A 16,271-nucleotide genomic window follows, 5' to 3' on the forward strand; every position below is an offset into this window, starting at 1 on the left:
ACACACACACACACAACAATAGACCCTTCCCCCGGGCCACCAGAGTGCTGGTTCCTTTTATGTACGGACCTTTTCCTCTTCCTCTTTCTCTCCGATTTCCTTTTCTTTTTCTTCCCTTTGGGAGCGTGGGGCCAAGGTGAGAGATCGTCATCAAATGACACACTGGAACAGGAGACAGAGAGACAAGAGACAGAGATTGTTGACATAGTAAATATTTAGTGATGACAGCATTGCAAATGCACTATTTTAATGGCCATGGCCAGGAATGTCAAGAATATTTAATTTGGTAGCACATTATGATGTCAAAGGTGATTTATAAGTAAACACAAAGTTCAGTCATAGCCACAGCATTCCTCAGCAGTCAAGACTAGTGGCACATCAAAACATGTGGCCGAACGGGGTATTACAACTTGACAACTTCCAGAGCCCAAAGCAATCAATTAAGTTAGGGAGTAGTACCTTTTTAGCCCTGATGGATTCTGAGCTTTACATTTCTGCCAGGACCTTACAGGCATGGCATAACCCCCCCTCTCGCTCTCTCTCAAATACATTTATCTCGCTTTCCCTTTCCCTCCTTTTCTCTCTCTCTATTTCTCTCTCTATTTCTCTCTCTCTCTCTCGCCCTCTCTATCTCTCTCTCACTCTCTCGCTCTCTCGCTCTCTCTCCTAGTCATTGTCTTTCCACCCAGAGCCTTTTAATTAGTCAATAAAGATGGAACTGTTGTCGGAGACCATCTGCCTCTCAGGATGAATGTTCCTGAAAGGTTCACTTCATTTGCTCTCTGCAAATGGCTAATGCGTCAGGGCGACGAGGCCCTTTTAAGCACTACAGACTCCTTAAATTGGCCTTTCAGGTAGAGATAGAGGTAGATGGTAGAAGGGAGGGAGAGGGGAAGGGAGGGAGTGAGAGATACATAGAGAGGGAGAGACGGTAAAGAAGGGAGGAATTGTGAGAGAGCGATAGAGAGAAGCGTGAGACAGCGAGAGAGATGCCTAGGAAAGGGCCTTTAACTGAAATTTATTCGGGCAGCCTTGCCTTGGCTTCAATAATGAGGTAGAAAATGAGCATTATCTGGGTGTCCGGAGGAGAGGAAATGATCTGGTTAAATTATGTAGGACTCGCTGAGTCGTAAATATGTCTGGAAAACATGGTGGAGCTGAGAGAGACTGCAGTCACAGGTGAGCCACTGTTAATCACGCACAGGCACGGACACACAAACACACACAGACGCAGGCACGTACGCATACATGCCCATTTGCCAACACAATTACATACGCACAAAAGGAATTTCTCCTTTTCCAAGACAGTCCATCCTCCTGACAGGTGTGGCATATCAAGGAGCTAATTAAACAGCATGATCATTACACAGGTGCACCTTGTGCTGGGGACAATTAAAGGCCACTCTAAAATTTGAACTTTTGTCACACAACACAATGCCACAGATGTCAAGTTTTGAGGGAATGTGCATTTGGCATGCTGACGGCAGGAATGTCCACCAGAGCTGTAACCAGATCATGTAATGTTAATTCCTCAACCATAAGGCGCCTCCAATGTCACTTTAGGGAATTTGTCAGTACGTCCAATCAGAAGCACAACTACAGAACACATGTATGGCATTGTGTGGGCAAGCAGTTTACTGATGTCAACCATGTAAACAGAGTGCCCCATGGTGGCGGTGGGGTTATGGTATGGGCAGGCATACGCTACAGACAACAAACACAATTGCATTTTATCAATGGCAATTTGAATGCACAGAGATACCGTGACGAGATCCTAAGGCCCATTGTCATGCCATTCATCCCCCACCATCACCTCATGTTTCAGCATGATAATGCATGACCCTATCAACAAGGATCTGTGCCAGTTCCCGCCAATATCCAGCAACTTCGCACAGCCATTGAATAGGAATGGGACAACATTCCACAGGCCACAATCAACAGCCTAATCAACTCTATGTGAAGGAGATGTGTTGTGCTGCATGAGGCAAATGCTGGTCACACCAGATACTTACTGTTTTTCTGATCCTCGCCCCTTCCTTTACTGTGACACACAGATGTATATAATCTTTGAATCTGTTACATGTTGCGTTTATATTTTTGTTCAGTATAGATGTGAAATATGTGAAGTGTGTGTGATCAGATTTGTCAAAGCACCGTTGATTTACAAATGAGCTCCCTTTCACATCACCTACTGGATAGTGTAAACATGCGTAGTCTAACAGCATCTGAGTGGCTCCAAACATGCTGCGACCAACTGAGGGATATGATAGAGGCATAAATGCCACTCCAGCAGAAAACCCATTAGATCATATGACAACACAGTCTGTGTGTGTGTGTGTTTGTGTGTGACCGACTGCAGTCTATATCGTTCCTTCTCTTAGATGACAACGTACGTGGGCAGACAATATCTCCCCGTCCTTCCCTCCGGGAATGCCTAGCCTTGCTGTGTCTGTCCGTTTAGTACACTCGTGCACGCGTACACACACATACGCGGACAAACGCACACACACACCATTACATGTAGATGAAACGCGGCCGTCTGTCTGAGCATAATAAACGATGTCGGTTGGAGGCTGCATTGGATAGCATTAAACATTAGCAGCTGAAATACATTAAGGGCTGATTATAGGGAAGGAACCCAAGTACCGTCTCGGTAATGAGAAAGCTTTGTTACTCATTAACACTTCTCTCCCACTAACTCCATCCCTACAGAAGAAAGAAACCATTTGCATCTCGCTCAGTAGTAAAAATTAGGAGGAAAGTTTACCTTAACCCCTGATCCACAGTAAAATTAATTATCATCCACCATATGGTTAAGGTTAGGATTGGGGCTGATAATCTCATCCTAGACCTGTAGTTAAGTGTAAATTCTGGTTTGACACCGAGGGAGGATATGGTGATTGAATAAAATAAAGATGGATGAAAAATTCATATTCTCTTCCACTGAAGCAACAATAGTTACTTCGTCCTTGAGGATCAACAGCTAATCAAAATGTGCAGTTGAAGTCGGAAGTTTACATACACCTTAGCCAAATACATTTCAACTCAGTTTTTCACAATTCCTGACATGTAATCCTAGTAAAAATTCCCTGTCTTAGGTCAGTGAGGATCACCACTTTATTTGAAATGTCAGAATAATAATAGAGAGAGAGTGATTTATTTCAGATTTCATTTCTTTCATCACATTCCCAGTGGGTCAGAAGTTAACATACACTCAATTAGTATTTGGTAGCATTTCCTTTAAATTGTTTAACTTGAGTCACACGTTTTGGGTAGCCTTCCACAAGCTTCCCATAATAAATTGGGGGTATTTTGGCCCATTCCTCCTGACAGAGCTGGTGTAACTGAGTCAGGTTTGTAGGCCTCCTTGCTCGCACATGCTTTTTCAGCTCTTTCCACAAATGTTCTATAGGATTGAGGTCAGGGCTTTCTGATGGCCACTCCAATACCTTGACTTTGTTGTCCTTAAGCCATTTTGCACAACTTTGGAAGTATGCTTGGGGTCATTGTCCATTTGACCCCTTTGCGACCAAGCTTTAACTTCCTGGCTGATGTCTTGAGATGTTGCTTCAATATATAATAATTTTGCTGCCACATGATGCCATCTATTTTGTGAAGTGCACCAATCCCTCCTGCAGCAAGCACCCCTGCAACATGATGCTGCCACCCCCATGCTTCACGGTTGGGATGGTGTTCCCCCTTTTTCCTCCAAACATAACAATGGTCATTATGGCCAAACAGCTCTATTTTTGTTTCATCAGACCAGAGGACATTTCTCCAAAATTACGATCTTTGTCCCCATGTGTAGTTGAAAACCGTAGTCTGGCTTTTTTATGGCAGTTTTGGAGTAGTGACTTCTTCCTTGCTGAGCGGCCGTTCAAGTTATGTCGATATAGTACTCGTTTTACTGTGGATATAGATACTTTTGTACCTGTTTCCCCCAGCATCTTCACAAGGTCCTTTGCTGTTGTTCTGGGATTTATTTGCACTTTTCGCACCAAAGTACGATGATCTCTAGGAGACAGAACGCGTCTCCTTCCTGAGCGGTATGATGTCTGCGTGGTCCCATGGTGTTTATACTTGCATACTATTGTTTGTACAGATGAACCTGGTACCTTCAGGCATTTGGGAATGGCTCCCAAGGATGAAGCAGACTTGTGGAGGTCTACAACTTTTTTTCTGATGGGTGATTTCTTTTGATTTTCCCATGATGTCAAGCAAAGAGGCACTGAGTTTGAAGGTAGGCCTTGAAATACATCCACAGGTACACCTCCAATTGACTCAAATGATGTCAATCAGCCTATCAGAAGCTTCTAAAGCCATGACATCCTTTTCTGGAATTTTTCAAGCTGCTTAAAGGCATAGTCAACTTGGTAAACTTCCGACCCACTGGAATTGTGAATTCTAAGTGAAATAATCTGTCTGTAATCAATTGTTGGAAAAATTACTTGTGTCATGCACAAAGTAGATATCCTAACTGACTACCCAAAACTATAGTTTGTTAACAAGAAATTTGTGGAGTGGTTAAAAAACAAGTTTTAGTGACTCCAACCTAAGTGTATGTAAACTTCCAACTTCAACTGTAGCTAGCTATATGTATATCATTAGCAGCTAGCTAGTCATCTACAGAAATAACAGCAGTCAGAGCTCATTTCCACAGACTGTCACTGTTACAACAGATTCTTCGGAGGTAAGTTGGTCGATGTCAGTCAGCAGTTTTGCCGTCGTAGCTCTGTCTATTTCCTGCATGTTCCCTGGCTACCCCTGCTCCCCGCTGTGTGATGTTTGCTGGTGGGGTGGGACTCTAATGATTGTGGTGTCAGGGTTGGTTTTAGCTTCTGTCCTTTCTCCTCAGCGCTTTGACCTTCAGGGCATAGTCGGGATAAACAGGCCTTTGATGGAGGCCATTACTTCTAGCTGTCAGATACTGATGCACACAGCCAGGGCAAGGTTTATAGTCGCTCCCTATTCCCGGGAAGCAATGTGGTGAGAGGTCGACAACTACACTGTTTATACCTATCCAGACTACTGGTGTGGTTTACAACTGGTCCAGATTCCCTCCTCTAGCCTTTCCCCTGGGCCCTTCCCTTAAATGCAAATCTGTAATGTGGAAGCAATATGGTGAATGCACCATCACTACACTGCTTATACCTATCCAGACCCTTCAGATGGGCAAAATTGTAAGGTTAGGGCCAAAGGGAAGGGGTAGGAAGTGAATTGGGACTGCCCGTGTGTTACTTCTAGCTGTCAGCTATTGATGCACAGCCATGATATTGGTTGCCCAATGAAAAACACTCAATACAGAAGCAGGGATAGCTAAAGGCCAAGGCTTTTTATTAGCTGTTACTAGGGCCAGGAGTTTGTCCTCCTGACCAGGACAAACTCCTGGCCATAGTTATTATGCAAAACACAGTTTGCTCTTTTTAACGTCAAGTTCTTAAGCACAGCCCTACAAAGTGCTTTTATTCATACTCTTCTCTTGTGTAAAAGGCGTGATCACAATCGTCAGAAGCACATCAGAGACTGCTCTTTCTCTTTATGCTAAGCTTTAAACCAAAGTGCAGCTGCAGCTGTTCTTTAAAGTTCAACGAGCCAGTCTATGATTTCCACTGCTTATGATCCCGGTAACACTTAAGATGTCTTCTCCCGTGTTTTACATATCAACTACCGCCTCCGGCTGTATTACCACACCGGCTTTGAAGGTGTCTGAAGACTTATTCCAGCTTTAAAATATCTGACAAAATAGATTTTCTCACCTTAAAATGACATAGCAAAGGATTCTGTCTGCTTCCCAAATGGGACCCTATTCCCTATATCAGGTTTCTCCAACTGCCGTCCCACGGGCCAAATGTAAGCAACACATAATAAAAATACATATGTGTGATCGTATACAAACCTTATCAAGGTTTGAAATTATTATGTTTTAGTCAAATATTATATCTGTTAGGGCTTCTTGTGGTCAATTTGCAGTCTACAAATGATTTGTTATTATGTTCCGGCCCCATGAGCATCCGCATAACAAAATAATTGTCCCGTGGCTGAATCTAATTAATTATCCCTGCCCTATTTAGTTCACCACTTTTGAATAGGGCCCATTGGGCTCTGGGTCAAAAGTAAGGCACTATTGTGAATAGGGGTGCCATTTTGGAGGTACAGACTATTCTTGAGGCGTGGAGTAAAGGAAACTAGTGGGTTGGATGGTGGCGGGTAGAGAGGGTAGGGAGTGTAGGGGGTGTCCATGAGAGGGGAGAATCGACTGTCACTGTACTCAAAATATTTCACAACACCTTTGTGTTTTGCACTGTGCTGGGGCTGATAACAATGTTTACGTCCCTCTCAGCACGACACACCAGGAAGCTGAGATTACCTCTGTCTTCAGAGCGAGACTGGGTCTGTGTCCCAAATCAAACCTCATTCCCTATATAATACACTTCTTTTGGTCAAAAGTAGTGCAAAATTTAAGGAATAGCATGCCCTTTGGGACGTAGAAAGGGAGAGAATCCCCCAAGGTGTATTCTGGATATTTGTAGCTTTATCCCCCATGCAACACTTGATCACAAACAAGGCTGTTCAAAAGAAAGCTGGATAATAGTGTAAAAAGTGGAAGGCAAATGTTTAATTCTCAAACCTCCTTATCATCTACAAAGACCGTTCACCTTCAAAGACTTCCCTTCTTCACCATTTGAAATGCTTAAATAGAAGTGGCAAGTGCTTAAAATTTAAATTGATCACCCCCAATCCCAAATTGAAATTGAGCCCCCATACAAGCTATGCTGAAGCAATGCTTGTACAATCCAGTCATTTATTTGGTGGAGCTGTGACTGCAAGACAGAGAGGCACTCACCACCGCGTCCGATGATAGCTGCTATGTTTGTGTCGTCCTATGTCTCTAATGCATCCATTTCTGTCTGTGGTTGTGTCCACCTTGGTGTCCGCGACCTCCCCTTTTCTCTCATCGGCTTTGAGTGGCTGGCAGGCTGTTGTCTCCATGCTGTGGATTGATAGATAAAAATTAAGAATGGATTTAGTTTTTTATTTTCCCTCTCTCTCTCTCTCTCTCTCTCTCTCTCTCTCTCTCTCTCTCTCTCTCTCTCTCTCTCTCTCTCTCTCTCTCTCTCTCTTCCTCTCTCTCTCTCTCTCTCTCTCTCCTGCACGTGACTCTCTGGAACACATTCCATTTGAAATATTCTCAGAATACGAGCTGTTAGCTGTTTTCATTATACCGTTTGATGCATCACTAGGGCCTATTTTATTTCTCCTCCTTTGTCACTCCACAGGATGTTTTTTTCCCTCTATTTTTCCCATCCAGACCCTGGCTGCGTACTAAATGGCACCCTATTCCCTATATAGTGCACTACTTTTGACCAGAGCCCCATGGGCCTTGGTCAAAAGTAATGCTCTTACAGCTCCTGGAGGCCAGCTAGAGGCCAGCTATTCTCCATTCAAATGAGCTGTCAGTTGAAATGCAGTTATTTACATGCTTCAGTTGACCTGACATCCTCTGAAATTATTTTCTGCATCTCGAGGTCTCGAGGTTGGCAGGCGTAGCAATGGGGAGGCTTTGGCAAGTGGAACAGTTGAACAGCTAAGCACAGGCAGAGGCAGAGCACCTTGAGTTTGTCCTTCCATAAGGGATGAAGAAACTACCGCTTATACTCATTGCATAGTAGCAACTATCAGACCCAAAAGATCAAACAATTCAATCACATTCTATCACCGTGCTATATTACTATGCTCTATTACTCACAGATTTACCACTTCATTCTCCCAACATGTAGAATGGAAACAGTGTTATGGAAATGACACCAGTAATGAATGAATATAACAGCATTCCACTACATGCATTTCCATTTAACTATGCACTTAACTATGGACGATCATGATTTGGACACAAAGCTACTGTACCGTTTCCTATGCAATTTTGTATTAAAATCACATGAAAATGATTTAGCCTTTTTTGTTGTTGCATTGACTCCTACAGTCTTGGCTTCATCACAATATCAAACCTATGTAATATGACTGTACAGATAATAGTACACTACTTTCCCATAGGGCTCTGGTCAGAAGTACCACACTATATAGGGAATAGGGTGACATTTGAGACACAGACTTCTCTGTGCCCTTTCCTTATTACCATACTGTGTTTTAGTCATGGGAGATTGAAGCGTAATTATACATCTTCCTCCTTTCGAGCGTCTCTGTTTGATTGTAATGAGAAGATAATCAGGAGCTGAGATTAAGACTTGATTGCCTCTCCCTCCGCTCAGAGCTTTCTGCTTTCTCTCTCTCCCACCTCGGTGTTATAGACTGAGGGCCACACACACACACACACACAGGAAAAAAAAACACACACACACTCACAAGCAATTACAGTGAGCGAGTGTACACGTACACACACGTAGGCACGCACACCGTCTGTACGTCTTGTAGTGTCAAACTACTAATGTAAAAGTGCAGGCTGTCTCCATCACGGTGGTGAGTTTTAAAGGTGATGGGTGAAATGAAGACAGCTGACGCTTGCTGGGTTGGGTGATTAATATGATCAAGGAATCAAGGGAAGGAGACTGAGGCTGAATGAATATTTCAATACAAACTAGATGATGATTCATTTATTTTTTATTCTGTTAGTAGAAAAAGTAGGCCCTATTTATTCTCTAGATTGCTATTGGTATTGACGTCATGGACCAGTTTTTATTACGAAGGCGCTGTGATGGAATATCTTTCCAGAATTGTCTTGTATTTGAAGAGGAATTATGTAGAGCTCTGAGAGACAGGACTATGTGGAGGCACAGATCTGGGGAAGGGTACAGTACCAAACATTTATGCAGCGTTGAACACAGTGGCCCCCATAATTCTTAAATGGAAGATGTCTGGCACCACCAAGACACTTCCTAGAGCTGGCCGGGCTCTAAACAGAGTCTATAAAACATTAGGAACACTTGTTCTGTTCATGATATACTGTAGACTGATCAGGTGAATCCAGATGAAAGCTATAATCCCTTATTGATGTCATGGAGACAGGTTAAAGAATCATTTTTATGCCTTGAGAGAATTGAGACAAGGATTGTGTATGTGTGCATTCAGAGGGTGAATGGGCAAAACAAAAGATTTAAGTGCCTTTGAACAGGGTATGGTAGTAGGTGCCAGGCACACGGGTTTGAGTGTGTCAAGAACTGCAACGTTGCTGCAAAGCCTGTGTATATCAAGAATGGTCCATCACCTAAAGGACATCCAGACAACTGGGGGAAGTATTGACTTCAACATGGGCCAGCATCCCTGTGGAACACTTATGACACCTTGTAGAGTCCATGCCCCGACGAATTGAGGCTGTTCTGAGGGTTAAACGGGGTGCAACTCAATATTAGGAAAGTGTTCCTAAGGTTTTGTACACTATCAAAACACTTTTACATTTACATTTACATTTAAGTCATTTAGCAGACGCTCTTATCCAGAGCGACTTACAAATTGGTGCATTCACCTTATGACATCGAGTGGAACAGTCACTTTACAATAGTGCATCCTAATCTTAAAGGGGGGGGATTACTTATCCTATCCTAGGTATTCCTTAAAGAGGTGGGGTTTCAGGTGTCTCCGGAAGGTGGTGATTGACTCCGCTGTCCTGGCGTCGTGAGGGAGTTTGTTCCACCATTGGGGGGCCAGAGTAGGAATGATCCGTTTAAAAAATATATCGTCAAATCCTCCCTGCTGCAGGATTATTTTTCTTCTGCGGCAAAATGGGGTCAAATTAAGATCCAATATCTGTAAGAGGAGTTATACGTTGGACAGGAGTCGGTCAAAACCTGTAAAAAGGTGAAAACTGTTTAGGGGTTAAATAGGGATGTAAGGAACAATAAAAAGGTTCCTATGCCATGAAGAACTATACATTTTCTTTATTATGTAGATATCCAACATGACCCACCTTCATAATTAGACAGAATACCCTGGCAGAGATGGTATTACAAAGGTATGGCAGTTTTGGGTCATACATTCCCTCGAGACATTCGTTTTCCCAAATAAAGATGAACACAATCATCCTTTTCTGCTTGACATCCTATCACACTAATGATATACTCTAATGATATTCTGTATTCTTAATTTGAGCCAGTTTGCTACAGCAGGAAAAGAATCCTGCAGCAAAAGGAAATATCAGGAATGAAGGTAAGACCCAAGTGCAGACTGTGTGAAGTAACAATGTTCATTGTAACCACAGGGGCAGGCAAACGACAGGTCAAGGCAGGCAGGGGTCGATAATCCAGAGCAGAGCCCAAGGTACAGGTGGGCTCAAGTCAGGCAGAGGTCGGTAATCTAGAGATGGAGCAAAGATACCGGACAGCAGGCAGTCTCAGGGGCAGAGACAGGCATTGGTCAGGCGGGCGGGTAAAGGGTCCGGACAGGCAAAGGTCAAAAGGACATCTTTGGTAGGGGTTGATCCATTCTTCGTTTGTGCAAATCAAGTCTGACATTTTCAATGGAAATGACAAACTTTAGAGGCCAATTTAAACCTTGAGTACACTACTGCTGTGCCGGAAAATTCCCAGCAACAAAAATGGTGTCAAATTGAATATCCTAAATATACATTCCCAAATAAAGATGAACACAGTCATCCTATCATACTAATGACATACTCTAATGATATTCTACATAATCATATGCAATCTCTGCTGTTGTGGAACACTTATAGAAGGGGTATAACCAGGCTGTGACTGTGGCTCAGCTTTGTTGTTGTCTTTATCAGAGTGACTCATGCTTCCTGGAACAGTGGCACAGGCCCCGGTGCTCTGTTGCGTTGTTATGTAGTACTGCTGTTATTGTGGTGTATCATGTGGAAGAGGGGGGAAGCAACAACAGATGGAGCAGAATCTACATTACAAACAGGAGGGAGGAGCTTAAAGGGGGCATTACTTTCACCTCAGCAAACTCCCCACGGTCAGAGAGAGAGAGAGCTAAAGAGTGTGTATGAAGGGGTATGCTTCGGGGGATGGCGTGTGTGCGTGCATTCTTACATGCCCGTTAATGCATTATTGTGTCTGAGTACAGAAATGAACCATCTATTACAGGGTATCTTTCTAAATAAATCTATGACACTCCATTTAGTATGATATATTTCGTTATGTTATATTATGAATGGAATCGCGAATGTGCAATATCATATGCGAGTGCAATATCATATGTTTTAAAGGGCATATAGTGTCATACGTCTTACCCGGTCGTGCAATACGAATTGGAAGAAGTATTTTATCATACATCCTGGGGATGTATAGTATTATATGTCTTTGTCTGAGACAAGGTTGCTTTTGCGCCATAATAACAAAGGAGAATTACGGGGAGAATTTACATCTGTGGTTAGGGGAACTAATGACAAAGGTTAGGATAATTTATGTTGAAGCTTAGAAGAACTAAAACGACAAAGGTTAGGTGAATTTATGTGGCAGGTTAGGTGAACTGTTAAGTTTAGAATAAGGGTTAGGTTTGCTAAAATGTCCCCGACTCAAACACGCAACCTTTGCTAGACGGTCGCGGATTACGCACACCCATCCTTCCCGACCAACCTCCCTACTTTCGTTTCTGTCTAAAGTAACTAGACCATTAGTACGTATCATCCATCATGGAGTTGCTCAGAAATACGTAAATTATGTTTCGTATGGCTCTGAGGCCAGGCTGACACACTCTTGTGCATGCATGCATAGACACACACACACACACACACACACACACACACACACACACACACACACACACACACACACACACACACACACACACACACACACACACACACACACACACACACACACACACACACACACACACACACACACACACACACACACACACACACACACACACACACAGTACCTCTAATGACGGTGTGAAAAAAAATCTATAAGGAAATAGTAAATCAGATTTGTACGCCACTCTGCAAGAAGAAAAGCTGAAAAGCTGACATAATTGCCTCCTGCATCGGCGTGTGTCTATTTCTCTCTTTCCTTCCCTCTGCACAGACACTTCCAAATGGAGTGTTAACACAAAAAGTGAAGGGAAAAAGGGCAGACGATTTGCTTGTGATTTGATGGCAGAATGTCTCGGGAGAGATGGTAGATGGGAGCAGCGTGGAGCGGAGTTTTGAATGGAGCCTCCACAAGGATGTAACAAAGAGGGATTCTGAATCTAGACCAGCATTACTTTCCAAATTCCCTCCCTTCCACTACTGATGCCCTGCTGTGACTGGATACATTCTTCCAAGTACAGTATGACTTACAGCATTTTATGCCCCCCAAGCTTTGTGAGTACTGTGTATGTTTCTTTTGTAGGCCGGTATGGTGTGCCGAGATGAATCGTGGATGTAAGATTCCATTCAGTCCTTCTCATCCACTTCTCATGGTCACTGTGAAGGGATGTGCGTTCTGTTTCGCAAGATGTGGGTCATTTTGGCTGCCATGCGAGCCATGTGCACACGGGGATGCACACACACACACACACACACACACACACACACACACACACACACACACACACACACACACACACACACACACACACACACACACACACACACACACACACACACACACACACACACACACACACACACACACACACACGCGCGCGCGCTGTTAAGGTGTGTGAATTTGACAGTAACTTACAGGCAGCTGAGTGGCAAGTAAAATTCTGTATTTAATATTTCAGTAATGGCACACAGTACAATACCATAAAATGTACTGTATTATACAGTAGAAAAGTAAACGCTACCATAGTTGGTATGAATGAATTAATTAATTCAATTCTTTGAGTGGGAGGGGTTTGTACTTCACAATATTTTACTGTAATTTACAAGGGATTGATGCAAGCAGGCAGGTTGGCTGCCAGGTAAAGTGTTTGCAGATTACAGCATATTAATTAGGCCTTAACAATGGTTTCCAAACTAGCAGCTTCTACAGGGCAAAACAGATTAAAAGGACATGGCAAAATGCTTAACCAAGGTTTAAGACTTGCTGCAATTCCAGTCTTTCCCCCATACATTTTATTTTGATGGGGCACTAAAACCACATAGAAGTTAAATTGGTACAGCATTCTTACTCACAGGTGCAACAAATATAGCAATAGCAATAGCAAGGCACACCTCAAAATGTTTTGATGCACCAGAAACAACAATACCATGCACCCACTAGTGGTCACAAGGTTTTTGGTGCACCAAAGATGTGGTACGGTACTGTATTCTTCAGGGTTGAATTACAGTACCATTCCAAATAAGGCAATTCTTTCCCCATGCACAATATTTCCCACAGGGCGCCATCATTTACAGTATGCTGCAGTAAAATGTTTCAGATTATTTTACTGTTGACTATACCCAAATTACCATATAAATGAAAGTTTATTAAAGTTTTTGTTTTAGTTTCAGTGCACATCTACAGGGACATACTGCCATTGCCAAGAAGACCCGTGCGTGTCTAATAGAGCTTTAATAGAGGAGATGCCAGGAAGGATCGATACATCTAGCCTCAAACAGGAAGGGAAAACAGGAAAAACAAGATGGTGGATCAATAAATTTAACAGCACAACCACAGCCGTTCAGGGAGAGGGCAAGTCAAAGGAGATGTCAACATTTGGATTATGGTTCTCCTCATTGACATTGACATAGTACATGTAGGTTAAACAGTCGATTTAGGCACAGAAAACAAACATGGTGTGACAGGAACCCATCCTGCATACAAAATGATGGTCTGAGAATGATTAGTGACATTCACTTTATCAATGAATGATCATTGACTTTGGGGGAGCCTTGGTACAGTGGTCTCGTAAACAAATCACTCTGTCTGAGTCAGTAATGGAAACTCAGATAAAGAAGCCCACTGTCCATGTACGATTACCCTGAAACCACAGTGGAGATGGGGGAAAAAGGGACTTGGGAGGGATATGTTCAAATATAGAGTACATACCACCTAGCATACCACTTACAGTAGAATTACTTACAGTGCTTTCGGAAATGATTCAGACCCTTTGACTTTTTCCACATTATGTTACTTTACAGCCTTATTCTAAAATGGATGAAATTGTTTTTTCCCCCCTCATCAATCTACACACAATAACCCATACTGACAATGCAAAAACAGGCTTTTATAAATGTTTGCACATTCATAAAATAAAAAAAACTGAAATATCTCATTTACATAAGTATTGAGACCCTTTACTCAGTACTTTGTTGAAGCACCTTTGGCAGCGATTACAGCCTATTTACCTGATTTGTTAGATATTAATAGTTAGCAATTAATACTTATCAAATAGGAGGATATTCCTGTCCTGTTAGTGTCTGTGTTTTTAGGGTCTCCACTCTAGTTCCCTGCAGTTAATCTGGGTTTATGGTCACCAGAAATGGCTTGAGCTGACAAATGAGTTAAAGACTGCATTACATAGACAAGATGTGGTGGGTGTAACCGAGATAGCCAGGAGGAGTGTAGGGTTCAGCTGTATATAGTTCTCTGCATTTGTGTAAAGGTTCAAGGGGGGGGAGGGGGTCGAAAGACGATTGTTTGAAGAAATGACCAAATCTCTCTCAGTACTGAATTTCCACGATACACACTACCAGTTTGGCTCACCTGCATTTGGGGAGTTTCTCCCATTCTTCTCTGCAGATCCTCTCAAGCTCTGTCAGGTTGGATGGGAGAGTCGCAGCACAGCTATTTTCAGGTCTCTTCAGAGATGTTCGATTGGGTCCGGGTTCTGGCTAGGCCACTCAAGGACATTCAGAGACTTGTCCCGAAGCCACTCCTGCATTGTCTTGGCTGTGTGCTTAGGGTCGTTGTCTTTTTGGAAGGTGAACCCTCGCCCCAATCTGAAGTCCTGAGTGCTCTGGAGCAGGTTTTCATCAAGGATCTCTCTGTACTTTGCTCCGTTCATCTCTGCCTCGATCCTGTCTAGTCTCCCAGTCTCTGATGCTGAAAAACATCCCAACAGCATCATGCTGCCCCCACCATGCTTCACCGTAGGGATGGTGCTAGGTCTCTCCAGACGTGACACTTGGCATTTAGGCCAAATAGTTCAATCTTGGTTTCATCAGACCAGAGAATCTTGTTTCTCATGGTGTCAGAGTCTTTAGATGTCAGAGTCTTTAGAACTCCAAATGGGCTGTCATGTGGCTTCCGTCTGACCACTCTACCATAAAGACCTGATTGGTGAACTGCTGTAGAGATGGTTGTCCTTCTGGAAGGTTCTCCCATTGCCACAGAGGAACTCTGGAGCTCTGTCAGAGAGACCATCGGGTACTTGGTCACCTCCCTGACCAAGGCCCTTCTCCCCTGATTGCTTAGTTTGGTCGGGACAGCCATCTCAAGGAAGAGTCTTAGTGGTTCCAAACTTCTTCCATTTATGAATGATGGAGGCCACTGTCTTCTTGAGGACCTTAAATGCTGCAGACATTTTTTGGTACCTTTACCCAGATATGTGCCTCGACGCAATCCTGTCATGGAGCTCCACAAACATTTCATTTGACCACATGGCTTGGTCTCTGCTCCGACATGCACTGTCAGCTGTGGGACCATATAATATATACATAGGTGTGTGCCTTTCCAAATCATGTCAAATCAATTGAATTTACCACAGGTGGACTACAATAAAAGTTGTAGAAACATCTCAAGGATGATCAATGGAAACAGGATGCACCAGAGCTCAATTTCGAGTCACCATAGCAAAGGGTCTTAATACTTATGTAAATAAGGTATTTGTTTTCGCTTTGTCGTTATGTTTTTTAAAAAATTAATCCATTTTAGAAACGTAACAAAATTTGCAAAAGGTCAAGGGGTCTGAATACTTTCCGAAGGCACTGTGTGCCCAATACATTGCCTTATTCAAATTGGCATGCTAATATGGACATGGTAACAGAGTCGAAATAAAGAGAATGTGTGTGTTTGTGTGTCTTAGGGATCTTCCTTCCCCAGTTGCTGTGGGTGATTTGAGCATTCATTCGGTCCCTAGACACTCCTCTGAAGTTAAGCAAGGCTAATATGCTGTTCATTACCCATGTCAAAGCTAGCAGGAACAATGGATAATCATTATTATAGGCGATGAAAGTCATGGTAATTAGGAATGTAAGAGACATGATCTAGCACCACAATTAAACACCCGATAGACTAGCACACCCTATTTAAATGAAGGCTTATTGTTTGTCCAAGTTCCATATTCTAGGGACAACTTAATTATCACCCAAAGACTTTCCTAGATAGCAATTAGATTAATGATGTGAATACACTTGCCCCAGGGGGTACCACACTACTCCA

General features: G+C 42.9%; 1 protein-coding gene across 1 annotated transcript in view; it reads right to left on the reverse strand.

Annotated features, from left to right (window-relative positions):
- LOC124034038 (serine/arginine repetitive matrix protein 4-like) overlaps nucleotides 1-16,271 on the reverse strand; it is an 87,093-nt gene that overhangs the window by 11,504 nt on the left and 59,318 nt on the right. The window contains exons 2-3 of the mRNA XM_046346727.1: nucleotides 6,845-6,991; nucleotides 70-162 (exon numbers count right to left, since the gene is read on the reverse strand). Coding sequence (XP_046202683.1) covers nucleotides 70-162; nucleotides 6,845-6,991 — 240 coding nt within the window. The remainder of the gene's footprint in view (nucleotides 1-69; nucleotides 163-6,844; nucleotides 6,992-16,271) is intronic.

Source organism: Oncorhynchus gorbuscha, linkage group LG04 (assembly GCF_021184085.1).
Source record: "Oncorhynchus gorbuscha isolate QuinsamMale2020 ecotype Even-year linkage group LG04, OgorEven_v1.0, whole genome shotgun sequence".
Classification (NCBI taxonomy): Eukaryota; Metazoa; Chordata; class Actinopteri; order Salmoniformes; family Salmonidae; genus Oncorhynchus; species Oncorhynchus gorbuscha.